General features: G+C 40.7%; 1 protein-coding gene across 1 annotated transcript in view; it reads right to left on the minus strand.

Annotated features, from left to right (window-relative positions):
• Positions 1-4,419: 4,419 nt before the first annotated feature.
• The window catches only part of RSPRY1 (ring finger and SPRY domain containing 1), a 39,515-nt gene continuing 29,996 nt past the window's right edge, over positions 4,420-13,938 (minus strand). Inside the window, exons 10-14 of the mRNA XM_073307444.2 lie at positions 10,912-11,023; positions 9,637-9,739; positions 8,597-8,749; positions 5,734-5,838; positions 4,420-4,718 (exon numbers count right to left, since the gene is read on the minus strand). Coding sequence (XP_073163545.1) covers positions 4,622-4,718; positions 5,734-5,838; positions 8,597-8,749; positions 9,637-9,739; positions 10,912-11,023 — 570 coding nt within the window. The 3' untranslated portion in view covers positions 4,420-4,621. The remainder of the gene's footprint in view (positions 4,719-5,733; positions 5,839-8,596; positions 8,750-9,636; positions 9,740-10,911; positions 11,024-13,938) is intronic.

Here is a 13,938-nt window from a genome sequence, read left to right on the forward strand (position 1 = left end):
TCTACAGACTGGGGCAAAGTTCCTCTTGGAGCTGCCTTTTCCTCATCCCTCCAGATGAAAACCAGCAGGGATTCAGCCAAAAGCTGCTCCATACCACTTGGAAGGCAAAATACACAAGGTCAGCTGTTCAAAAACACTATTAACTGAACAATCTTTGCTGCTGGATCAAATTTCATAGAAACCTTACAGCATTGTGCAACACTTGAGTGAACGGCCCTGTAAACATCTTTTCATAATTGTTAAAAAAAAAGACAATAGCACATCCTAGATTATCCAAATAACTCAAAGGCCATTCTATTTTTTGTATATTCAAAGCTTAACCACCTTCCTCACCATGGAACTTCCATTTTACTTGATGCAACACCGCACTGATAGACCTATCCAGTAATTGGTTCTGATTCTCTCCACTTTCTGCCTGTAAGAGAACGATCTTTCACCCCAATCATCTCACTGCCTTAATACTCAAATATTTCATCTACAGACAAGAGAAACGGCTCTGTCGATCACTGAAGACCCATGAATATCATAGTGATGGGTAGAGGATAGGTTCAGAACAACTGTCCAAGCCAGACTGAACCAGCTCATTAGTGGGATAAGTCTGGTTAAGATGAGCAGGGAAATAATTAACTTAGCAAAAGGACATTATTATTTGGATTTAGAGACGCACTCATGATTCCCCACCTTTATGGGTGGCAAAAATGTTTTTGTCCTTCTTGCTTCTTTGTAACATATATACAGGTGTGAAAGCTTTTCTTTGGTTTTCTGCTCATTTTTCATCTTAGAAATATCACAGCTGCCAGGCTGACCTTCCCAGTTTTGGTTAAAGGTTTCCTTGGAGGACTAGAGAAATGGGAAGGAGGGGGTGGGGGAAGGGGGGGAGGCTCTCTCAGCACTTGATGGGGAGGGGAGCATTAAACCTTTGAGCTCTTATCTCAGCTGTTTAACTCCTTAACAAACAAAACCAACCTCCAAAGCTTTGAAACAATTTCACTACAAAATCGCTTTCCTCACAGGTTTCACTTCCTTGGTACCTGTGAAGCCACAACCTTTCCTAGCTTGTCCTTAAGGGTATGTCTACACTTCAACATAAGTCCAGGGTTAGTGGGACTCAAGTCAGCTAGCTGACCCATGTTAGGGAACCCTGGGCTTCAGCATCTACACTCTATTGTAACTTTAGGTAAAGAATTTTCTGACCCATGTTCAAACCTCGGGCTCTGGTGTCCACACTATAGTGCACAGACCTGAGTCAAAGTAACCATAACCCGGAGTCCCTCTCAGTGCTGCCCCCTGCCCACCAATGTGTCTTCTCTAGCTTATGGTGCAGTGGGAAAACTTTACTGCCCACCCTGCAAAATACCAGGAAACAGCTCACTTTGCAAAAGGCTTGATCAGTTTGCTTGCCATTGCAAACACAGGAGGCTCTGTTGTAAGCGTGCTTGCAGATCAGCGATTGGAACAGAAGAGGTTAACGCGGACCTGAGCTGCTGTCATTTGGCAAGCGTTTCAATAGAGTGGATTGCAGATTGTTGGGAGATAGAGGACTAAGGAAGTTGTCCCATGGAACTGTGGAATACTTCCAGATGCAGTCCTGCTTGACTGGGGTCACAGGAGTCAGCTGCACTAGAAAGCAATAGGGCTTGGACTCTGGGTCCCAGCTTGACTCGAGCTCGGACCCTACAGAGTCCTGGGACCCTGGGTTTGAGCCCTGGGCTAGCACAATTGCAGCGTAGATGCAATGGGGGGGTTAGGCTCAAACGTGGGCTTACGTTGCAGTGTAGATACCCTACAGGTCTTCAAAGACTAAACAGTAGACAGAGCTGAATGTGTAGTGTAAGAGTCAAGCTGAACTGCGCCACCCAAAACTTAAAAAAAAACAAAAACCTATATATTCAGCCTCTCTTTACATACACATCATGAAGTTTAATATGGAAGAAAATTGCACAGGCTACCTTAAGGTAAACAGTGGTTCCTACTCTTAAGCTCGTGTGCTGTACAGAAAGAGGAGGAAGCCAATAAAATACTGCTGATAAAAAGATAAAATGTCACGGGTAAAAGTTTCCAAACACATCTATTTTCAAAAGCAACTTAGGCACTTGGGAGCCTAAGTCTCCTTGAAAGTCAATGGGAGTTAGGAGCCTAAGTCACTTAGGTGTTTTTGAAAATTCTACCCCTAATCTACCCTGAACAGGGAAAAAACCATGGAAACTATCAGCACCTTTCCATAAAGGCAGATCTATATGGTTCTGGCTCACACACGTTCCTTGTAGCATCCACAGTGTCTTGGACTTATAGAACCTCTGTTTTTGCTGTAAAAACTATTTTTGCAATCAGAAGCATTAGAAGCTTAGTTTCAAAATTATGTCTTAAATTCTAGGCTCTTTGGGGGGCAACGATTGGGTCTACTTCTATGTTTGTAGAGCACTCAGCACAAGGAGACTCAGCTCTGGCTGGGACCTCAGTACTATCATAATAAAAACAAATTTTGGAAGATACAAGAAAATCCATGGGGAAGAATGTAAATCCTCAGAATACATGTGACTGTTCCAACCTATAAATCAGGATACAGGGCTCTGAAGGAACTAGCTTTGAGGTGGAAGAGAAGTCACATCACTAACTTTAATAAATGACTAAGTTACTAGACTGAATACAGATTAGTGTAAGTAGTAACTATTTGGAAAATTCAGGAGGAAGAAGGGTTTACAAACACATTTCTGAATTTGTGCAAGTGATTGAGAGACTCGTTGAATATCTGCATTTTGGGGGTGAAAGTCACCCTTGGGCACAGGACGAGCACAAAGAGCTACGTAGCACTTAAGTCCAAGCCCTCAAGTGGTGAATAGGCCATTTGCTGGACATCTGCACAGGGGTGACTACTTTCACCACCTTTTGAATTACTCACGCCAACAAGTGAAAGAATAAGTTCAAGGGTCTGAATCTGTGAGGGGCTCATGGCTCTCTGTTCCCGTTGACAAACAGGAGTTGAAGGTGCTCAGCCCATACAGTCAGGCCCCAACTATACTTAGTATTTATAAAAATTTACTGTACTAGTAAATTATATCTAATTTTTATTTAAATAAAATAAATCTTGCAGCACAAGAGCTCACTACAGCAATCTCTGCTATTAAATCTTTGCAAGAAGTGGGGATTTTTTTGGTCTAAGTTATTGTGTGTGGATTAGCAAGGCTATTGTACTTTCAAAGAAAAGTGGAAAAACTTGGAGATTCTGGGTCAGGTTCTCAAACTGGCACGAGCTGGTAAAGTACCATTGACTTCCATGGCATTACACCAGTTTGCACCAACTGAGGATCTGGCTCTGTTTTACTAAATTTATACTTGATCTCGAAACAACCCATCCATCCACAGTTGCCTGCTGAAGTGCATCCTTATCAACTAAGTTTCACAAATTTATGATAACAGGGAGTAAAAAGGAATCACCACTTGACGATCGCAACCAAAAAGAAAATGTGACCCAAATCCTGCACCTGGTGCAGGGGACCGTGTGTGAGGCTCTAAGTGTAGGTGATGTGCATTTTTGGTTAAAGAGTGAAACAGAACAGGACTGAATGTGCTATTCAAATAACATGTATTCGTTTAAAACAATATTAATACATTTGCTCAGAATTCTTTCTAGACCTTTTGAGAACACAGCTCAGTATTTTCAAAATGTACATAACTTTCAAAAAACAATACTGATTAAAAAAAGATGATTGATGGTACCTAAAAAAAATACCCAAAATTTCAAACCATCTCCTGTCCAGCATTACAATTACTGTAATAATTCCTCCTGAAAATTATTCTTTTCACTAAACATGGGTACTGAAATTGAAGTAATTAGAAACACTACGAATGTGAAAATACCACCAACTTTCCGCAGTTTAAAAAAAAAATCAGAATGTTCTTTGGAATCACTGAGTTATCAAAAATTTGGATTTTTCTACAGTCTCTGCACCTTCTTTTCAAACCAGTCTGTTTGTGTACAGATTTCAAGTCTTTGAGCAGTTTAATATCCACTGTTGGAAAACAGTCTCTGACCAGCAGGAGGCTACATTAAAGAAATATTGGCATACTTTATTCATGACGACTTCTGCCAAAAATAAGGACTTTAGAGCATGAGACAGAATGTCCCTGTTTTAGGAGATTTTATGTACTTCATGTGTATATTTCCAGTGCAAATTCTTTTTCAGCACTTGTGATAAGTGACAGAGAGACAGAGAGACAGAGAGACAGAGAGACAGAGAGACAGAGAGACAGAGAGACAGAGAGACAGAGAGACAGAGAGACAGAGAGACAGAGAGACAGAGAGACAGAGAGACAGAGAGACAGAGAGACAGAGAGACAGAGAGACAGAGAGACAGAGAGACACTCTCCTGTGGTCTTGCTTGGAGATAACCAACAGCCATAAAATGTCGAACTATTAGCTATTGTTGAAGCCAGTTCCCCAGCACTGGCAAGTTGGGTTAGTTTATTAAAGATTTCATTTCTAAGATAAACAGACTATGGCGTAGCATGAAATCTGGTCACGGCTATGGTTTTGATGTGCGTACAGTTTGATAAGAGATGCTTGTCCCTTGCAGTATTGGCTGGAATTGATTAGAAATAAGTCCATGATATTCTCCACGTGTCATGAAATGTGGGAGATCTGTCTGACTCTAGTCTGTATTTCCTGTCGACACAATGGGCAGGTCTCCAGTTGCAAGGCACACTCCATGCACAGGTCACTAAAGAAGAGAAGATTCAGTTACAAATCTGAATTTATGCTGATTAAAAAAACGAAAAACAAAACAAAAAAGGAGTAGAATCCAGATGCTAATAAATTCACTCCATACAAAAATTTCATTCAACGACTGTGGAAAAAGGGTCAGCAAGATTGATTTTCCTCAATGTGAAGGTTCGGTTCTGTGTCCTCAGCTCTCACTAGAGTCAATGGAAGCTCATGAGTCTCAAGCCCTTCCTTGCAGGAGGCAATCAGAATCTTGCAGGATTTAGGTCCTTAATGCTGCTGAGCAATTTCTAGTGCAGTCACCCTTTCATTAACCCACAGACCAGCTATGGTTTGGACAATGGCAGTGCAAGTCTCCCCACACTGATTTGCCTGACTCTTGACCTAGAATGCCAATCACTAGAGGCCATGGGGGGGTATATTCTGCACACCCACTCAATCCTTTGTCTTTCTGCTAACTGCCAACAAGAATGTCAATTCCAACAGGCATATTATAGTGGTGCCCACAGGTCACTAAGAGCTGGACACTTAGCTGCAAACTCATTTCATAAAGGCAATTCAAAAACCATCATGGCAATGACATTATCAGTACTTAACTGTATTTGAACTGGTAACTTGGTAAAAGGATCCAGATTGCATTAAAAATCCAGTCCCATTCTTGATTTTCTCTAAACTGTATTGCATTTTATGTAGAGCTTTTATACTATACTTATCTCAAGACACTTTCCAGATCAAGGAGTTAAATTTGGTAGAGCAGGCACTGTGAAGAGACACACAAGCAGGTCTACGCTTAGCAACTGCACACACCCAGCACCTTGGATATTACATCTGTTTTGTTGAGGGAGATGGTCAGATGACTAGTGTTTGTTTATCCTGTACTCCTTTTCAAATCTTTAAAGGGACAGATCTTTTCGTGCAGGTTGGGTAGTCACTAGAGATGAGCAGAAGTCCTACTTTGACTGCATTTTCACACAACGCGGTGCAAACAGACAAGGTCTGTGTGTTTAATTTACCTGTGTCCACAGGGTCTGAGTTCTGTGTCTGCTACCTCATCACAGCACAGCGTGCAGCAGTTCTCTCGGATACTCACTTGCTTCAACAATGCCAGACGTCGATGTCTGAAATAGATGTACGAGAAAAACATTTATCACTAAACTACACTCCTGAGTGATGGATCCAGGCCAATACACAAATTCTTTTGTTTTTAATTGACAATTAAAAACAGTAAAAATATTCCTAAACAAACGTACAATTATTTGGGACAGTCTAACAACCCTATTCTGGCTATGCCGTGGGGATGGCTGGAAGAGGTGGCTAGACTAGATGACTCAATACATCTTTTTCCCCCATCTCCAGTTCCTAGGACTTCCAAAGTGGAACACTTTTAAACAAACAAACAAACCTCTTATGATTTAGTTTGATATATACACTTGTATAATAGGAATGTTTTTAAAAAAAATTCTCAATATGCAAAGTCTCAGAAACCATACAATACTGTAAAACTGTTTACAAGAACAGACACAAGAGGGACAACAATCCAACTTATCAACCAACACAGGAACAGGAGCAAAGGCCAGGACGGAGAAGGGAATGTATGGTGTGTTAGTATAAAGGAAACGTCCAAGGAACCGAGTTAACCAAAACTTTACTCCATATGTTTGGATTCTAACAATGGAATTAGAGCTGTCTTCTCAAGTGACCCCAATACCAAGGTATTTGAGTTGAGAAAAATCGATGAAAAAAGTGACAGTGCAATTCTTCTAAAGAGCAACTAATGCTAAGTAGTTGGAGGGTCCCTCTACATATGATTAAAAATAAGAGGTGATTTAGTATGTAATTTTCTTGATAAGTTTTGAATGAACACGGGGGGAGGTTGAAATAAGTAAACAGTCAAAAAGTGTAGGGTAAACAGTGCAGCAACGTCTCCATATTAACGTTGGTGACCGTTAGTGTTTAGAAAGGTGCCTGAGAAAAAGCATCAGAACCTTCACTGATGAAAGCAAAGAATTCCTTTCAATATCCAAGAAATGATAAAATGTCAGCCCTGCTTCTGCAATGGGGCTACTAGCACTCTGCACTCCCGTGCATTCAGTGGAGCTCTGTGTGGATCTGGGATAGATGGTACCAATGGAGGTTCAGTCCCTTGATGATTTTATTCACCCACTCTCAGGGGTGGGACTTTTGATACCCCCCCAGAAGGGGAGTGAACTGAACTGAGAGCGCAGCTCAGCTAGCGAGCGGGGATCAGTTGGGACTCGCCGGGAGGCGAAGGGTCTTCAGGGCACTGTGATAGGCCCTGTTGAATTGTGTACCCCAGAAGGGGTTTGGTTGTACACATGCAGACTGTGGGATTCGGCTGGAGGGCTGCGTCTCCCAAGATCCACCTGGCGAGGCTGGTAGCAGGCGCAAAGCTGGAAAAAGTGCAGGTACCGGCACACCAGCTAGGGAGTGCTCATGAGAGGCGAGTGGCCCCATCACACTAACTATCTTTAGGCACCGAAGTTTAAAAATTTGGGTTTTGCCCCAGATTACATGGAGAGTTAGTGGCAAAGCAGGGCCACTGGTTCCCAGCGCTGTGCTCTCGTGCACTGCATCACACTTTTACTGATTACCTAAAGTTAGAATTGAATTTTTTTTTCCTTTTTGCAGAAATGCAAAATTTATGCTGATTTTATCCAAGTAGAAGTTCTGAGCATAAACTAAGCCAAAAGAGGTCTTAAGCTGTTCAGAAATCAGGGAATTGCCAGTCTACTCCAACATCTCTCCTTGGCAGCATCCTTCATAGTAAGGAAGTATTTTTACTGAGATTAAGAGAAGAGCAATCACTTCAGGCTTTACAATTGCTTGCAAAGTGCTTCTACACAGCCAATGTTTAAAAGTGACCTCATTTGTGCCAAGACACCAATTTTAATTAAGATCATTTTTCTTCAATTAACTTCACAGTTTATACATAGCAGGAAGTGATTTTTACTATGTGTATTTTAAACACTGTGCGAGGTAAAACTGCACAGCCAGTGTAAATTAATGAGTACAGAAGGAAGATAGGACAAAAATCTAGCAGAGCATTTAAGCACATGCTTAAGTGCTTAAGATATGCTGGCACTAGAAAAGGTTCAGAAAAGGGCAAATAAAATGATCAGGGGTTTGGAACGGGTCTCATATGAGGAGAGATTAAAGAGGCTGGGACCTTTCAGTTTGGAAGAGAGGAGACTAAGGGGGGATATGATCGAGGTCTATAAAATCATGAGTGGGGTGGAGAAAGTGAATAAGGAAAAGTTATTTACTTGTTCCCATAATACAAGAACTAGGGGCCACCAAATGAAATTAATGGGCAGCAGGTTTAAAACAAATAAAAGGAAGTTCTTCTTCACTCAGCACACAGTCAACCTGTGGAACTCCTTGCCTGAGGGGGTTGTGAAGGCTATAACAGGGTTTAAAAGAGAACTGGGTAAATTCATGGAGGTTAAGTCCATTAATGGCTATTAGCCAGGGTGGGTAAGGAATGGTGTCCCTAGCCTCTGTTGGCCAGAGGGTGGAGATGGATGGCAGGAGAGAGATCACTAGATCATTACCTGTTAGGTTCACTCCCTCTGGGGCACCTGGCATTGGCCACTGTCGGTAGACAGGATACTGGGCTGGATGGACCTTTGGTCTGACCCAGTATGGCCATTCTTATGTTTTTATGCTTTGCTGAAGTGGAGCCTGAAGTCTAGCATGTCCCTTTCACGTAAGGACTAATCACATCCTGAATTGATCACAAAGTTATTTATGTTCGGAGACTACGTTAGACCATTTACACCAGAAATTTGACATCCTGTTCAAACCTACATATTTGTATATTGTATGAATGTGGCATAACCAGCAGAAAGAGATTACCTTGGTAAAATTATTTTCTCCTCTGTTGTCAGGAAGGCATAGTCATTAAAGGTGCTAAATTTGATTGAAGGTGAATACTTGAAAGGTTTTGCTCCAAAATTGAACTCACATTGTTGATAGGACATGAAACTAGCTGCAGCAAAAAAGCCAGATCTGCAATTTGAAGGACAGCATGAACATCAGAAAGCAATAGTACAGACAGAGCATGCTGGACATACCTATTGGACCAAACGCTATCTCACGCTGGAACAAGACTTCCAGTACTGTAATCCAGCCACTGTTATTTGGGAGAGAAACTCCAGGGAACCTGATTTTAGCAGCATGTATTTTTCTTACTTGATTCATTATTTCTCAATTTAATTAAGATATGTGAACCAAGTCCATTGCCACTGTCTGCCAGAGCCTCTACTGGCTACAAACAGGATAAGTTGCATCTATGTGGAGGCAAACGCATGCATCTGAGTGCGTGACAACACTATTCTCCATCCACCTCAGCAGGAATAACTGTTTTGTCCAAAATGGGGCTGTGTGTTGCTGTTTGGGGAACAGGTTCAAGTGCAAAGGATTCACATCACCGCCACCGCCACCCCCTCAATCTCTCTTATTTGGGAAGGCACAAAACTTGGAGAACACTGAGCAAATTAGGAGTGTGCAAAAAGTTGACACATCTGAAGCAACAAGAACAAGGTTTTGTTATTTTATCTCCCAGAGAACCAAAATCCACAATATTATATAGAAAGTGTTCCGTAAATTGCTAACATTGCACGACAGAAAGCTGCATTAAACTTAGGCTAAAGAATGTATTTCCTCTGGCCCTTAAATCCATTTGTAAATTCACACTTTTTAGCTGGTTTCAGATTTTTAGCTGTTATCAGTACCTTTCAACAGGGAGCTCTGCTTAAGAGCAATAGCATCTATGACCGGTAAATATTAGTTTACTGTCAAACTAAACCCAGAATTTGAATTTTTTCTTTTAACCAATGAACCATTATCCATATTGCATTTTAATACTTGTCTGTCAAAATGAAAATATTACTTACACTGCAGATGAAAACACTTGCTTCTCAGCAGGAAGCTGGTTTCCATTTAAATAGAAGATCATTTGCTTTTCTTGCAAATCTAGTAAAAATCCTATTGTGTCTCCTTATGTACAAAAACAAAAATATTTTAGGATTAAGGTTCAGGTATTTATGGCATTCAACAAATATGATTGGGAGTTGGAGGTGCTGATTGTTGAGGAAAGGTTAAAGAAGCTGATTGAATAGCTGGGCTAAGGAGTGATTAATAGGGAACAACCTACCATTATTTGAATAAGCACTAAAGAGGGAGAAGAGTTATTTACCATAGTAAAAAGGGTATAATTAGGAGGAAATTGGATGAAATTAAGGAAAGGAAGATTTAGGTTGATTTGCACACAGACAGCTACATTTAAGGAACATTAACATTGCTAAGCTAAATATTCAAAAGTTAGCAAATGCAGGCTTTAGGATTGCCTCTTTCCATTCCCTCCCCAGGCTGGAGCATGCCCAATGCAGACCATCTTCAGGGAATTTAGCTGCTAAAAATCTAAAGAAGTCTCTGCAGCGCATGTTCAAACTCAGGTATTTCAAAGATTTTATAACTTGGGCAAATTTGGGCTGATTTTCATGAGGATTACAGGCACATCCCTGAAGAAAAGAAAAGAAAAAGGCCACCCTCCTCCCAAATTTCAAGTTCCTACTCCAAAGAAAAGGGGTCACTATAGCTTCTCAAAGCAAAGATTGCCAGAATTTCCTTTTTTTTTTTTTTTTTTTATAAACATACAGGGGCAAAACAATGTATTTCCCAAATCTTGTTCTAAGAAACAGCCAAACCATTTTTGCTGAAGACAGACAGATGAGCCCGAGGCAAAACACCTTGCATGGAAAATTTCTCCCCAAATGATTTAAGTCTGGCCAAGTTATAAGCAACTGAAAACAGGGTCTTCTAAAAGGAAGTATCAGACAACATTAAGCTAAGGTGGTGCTATCAGCACCACCTGTAATAACTGGTGGTGGTGGTAGAGGTTCCCCAAAGTGAGATCTGTTAGGCTGTGGAAGGTCTCCATGAGAAGTGGTGGACAGTTTCACAGGACACATTTAAGAAACCAGACAGAACACCAGTAAGCGTACAGTAATTAACAATCCTGAAATGGCAAGAAGTTGGCTAGATCTCATCTTCAGATTCTCTGAAACTGCTAATAAACTCCAACTACAGGCTATTCCTCCCGTGAGTATTCTAGAAAAGCTCTTTGGTGATAGCAGGCTAGGATAACTGCCACAAGATGAAGAAAATACCTTCTTTCCAGCAGGGATGGGAATGTGGTTTACTTCTGGCATTATACCAAATCAGCTGCCGGCAGCCATCATATGCACAGGAGTACTCGTCGTCCCCAATACCGTAACCTTCCTTTAGCGAAACAAAGCACAGCATTTTAATCTGCAGTCACTCCTGTTTTGTGGGAAAGGGCTGGAGGTCTATTTTTACATAACCAAACCATTCATTCTAAGAAGTTTAATTTTATTCTATTCTATTTTCTCTCTCTCACTTACACCCACACACCCCTCATTCAGTATCACTTCCTTACTCTTTCCACCTAAAAATGCATCAGAACTACACAGCTCTTGTTAGGAAGGCATATTTACTTTTTCCCCTCCTTTGGGAGGGGTACTTTCAAGGTCAAATGGATTTTACTCCTTTAAAAAAATAAATAAATAAAAAATTAGGAGTGAATGTAACGAAAGAGGACGGTCTAATAGCATTACCTGAACCAGGCTTAGCAAGAGCAGAGGTACCAAGTGAGCTTCCTCTCAGGCAGCTCTGACCACACACCTCATTTCTGATCTATGTTCAGCAGACAGAATGACTCAGTATTACGAATCAGGGCATTTGCTGGGTAACAGAGCACGACCAAGGTGGTGTTTGCAATGTTCCACACAATTTTTGTACTATTGTTTACCCAGGTGTTACAACGTTTTCCACGGGTCAGAGGGGGAATATAGTCTTGTGCACTATCCACCAGACCAAGTCAGGAGTTATGGGGTTTATTTGGGACTCTGCCAGCAACTGGTTGGGAGACACTGGGCAAGTCACTGAACCTCTGGGCCTCACGACTTCCATACTTATAAAATAGGGATAAAGCTTGCCTACCTCCTAGGGATGTTGTAAGGATTAGTGTCTGCAAAGTGCTTCGAGCTCCCTGAATGAAAGGGACTATACATTTTATATGTTGATTAATATCGGATATATTATCTTTACAACATAGCTAGGTATCTAAACAGCAACATTTTACTTGTTTTCTCCACAATGCCACCTCTAGTCTAACCGAAGCTACTTTCAAACTCAAGAGCTGACAAAACTTGAGACAATGACAAGTTATATTAGTTATTTTCAAATAAGGAAGTGGCTGCCAGCAAGAAGACTGTGGGAAAAACAGCGCCCTCTGTTGTGTTCCCCCAAAAAGAATCCAAAGGCTGTACTATAAAAAGCTTTTGAGACTCCTCACTAAACCCATTTGGGGGCAAGCAGTAACTGAAAACAATATCCTTCATCAGAAAGCCACCTCTCTTCGTTGACGAGGAGGAACCAATTAGCAATATGGAAGAAGAGACTAGTTTCTGCTTGCTCTGTGGGATTTGATAAGGGCAGAGATGCCCGTACTCCTCCAACGTGAGTCTCACAGGTCCCAAATAATAGCTAAATTCAGTCAATTTTCAAGTGTTAACGAGATAAATGGCCCCAAATACATTACAAATGAACTTGTTTAACTTGACAAACATTAGTCCAATTGAGATGTCAGAAGTACAGGCCGCAATCAAAAAGATTAAAAATAACAAAGCAGCGAGAGATGATCAAATTACAGCAAAAATGCTTAAAATACTTGCTACCACCATCCTAATGGAACAGAGAGCTGTTTAATGAAGTTTGGGAAAAAGAGACACCCTCCTCACCAAGAGGAGCATGGAATAATTGTCAGAATATTCCAAAAGGGTTAATCTTACTAACAACTGGAGAGAAGTTACATTCCTCTCTGTTGTAGGGAAAGCCTTGTGCAGTGTGATACTAAATTGGATGAAAGAGGCAGTGGATGCAAAGCTTAGAGAAGAATAGGCTGGATTCAAGCCCAAGAGATCCTGTGCAGGTCAGATATTCACACCAAGGACCATAGAAGAATGTCTAGAAGGGGAAGCTCCCTTCTTCATCAATTTAATGGATTTTCAAGAAGCATTTGATAGCCTGCACAAACATACATTGTGGAACATTCTTCAGTTCTACAGAATCCCAGCTAAAGTCATCAAGGCCACGTAGAGATGTGAAGTGCTCTATAAAGGTGAACAATCAGACAGTGGTTCACTGACATGAGTGAAACAGGACTGCATTGTATATCTACTGTTTGCCGTAGACTGGATAACAAAGAAGTGTATTAGCAACACAAACAATGGTACAGCATGGCTAGATGGCTAATGTCTAGACGACCTTGATGATATTGTGGTAGTGAGCAGCACCCCCAAAAGTTACAAAGACAGACAGACATTTTGGCAAAAATAAAAGGCCAAGCATAGCTCAAAATTAATTATGTTAAAACAAATATCCCTTAAAGCCAGATGTCAAGTGGTAACATAACAGAAGTCAAAAACAGGGTGGATAAAAATCCATGATAAAAAAAATTCAATTTTTTTTATTTAAATCAGATTTTTTTGCTAAAATGCTTTTTGAGGAAAAAACCTATCTAAAGATAGTTTTAATTAAGATAACTTTTTGAACTATAATGTATCTCATCATGGAATAGGGATTATAAATTCTAATTCTATAGTATGAGACAATATATTCATGTAACATTTAAGAAAAGTTTTGTAAATTAGTTCCAATAGTTCATGGATTAGGGACTGAATATTATGGGGTTCCAGGGGCTTCTGTATAGATTATTTAGGTTAATCTTTCTATCAACCCAATGGGACTCAGTAGTCAGTCTAGAAGATACCATCAGAGATGCTTAGTTTTGCAGTTCTCAGACTATGGATTTATGTCTACTGAGATAACATGCATGTTAACAGCAAAAATGTGTCTGCCTGCCTAACCAACCAACCTACCTACAGGTGAAAAAACAACAAACCTCAACCCTATTGTCCCTCTGCAAATTTGTGTACGCAGAGCAAATCCCTTACCTCTCTCTAAAAGTGCAAAGTTTCGAAAAGTTCAATGAATAAAAAAGATTGTTGCGGGTGGAATGGATCTGGACAAGGAGAGGAAGTCTGGAGATAAATGTGAGAAGAGAGGGACAGGCAACTGAAACAAAAGTGAAACTGTTTGAGCAGCATATTCCA

This window comes from Lepidochelys kempii, chromosome 12 (assembly GCF_965140285.1).
Source record: "Lepidochelys kempii isolate rLepKem1 chromosome 12, rLepKem1.hap1, whole genome shotgun sequence".
Lineage (NCBI taxonomy): Eukaryota > Metazoa > Chordata > Testudines > Cheloniidae > Lepidochelys > Lepidochelys kempii.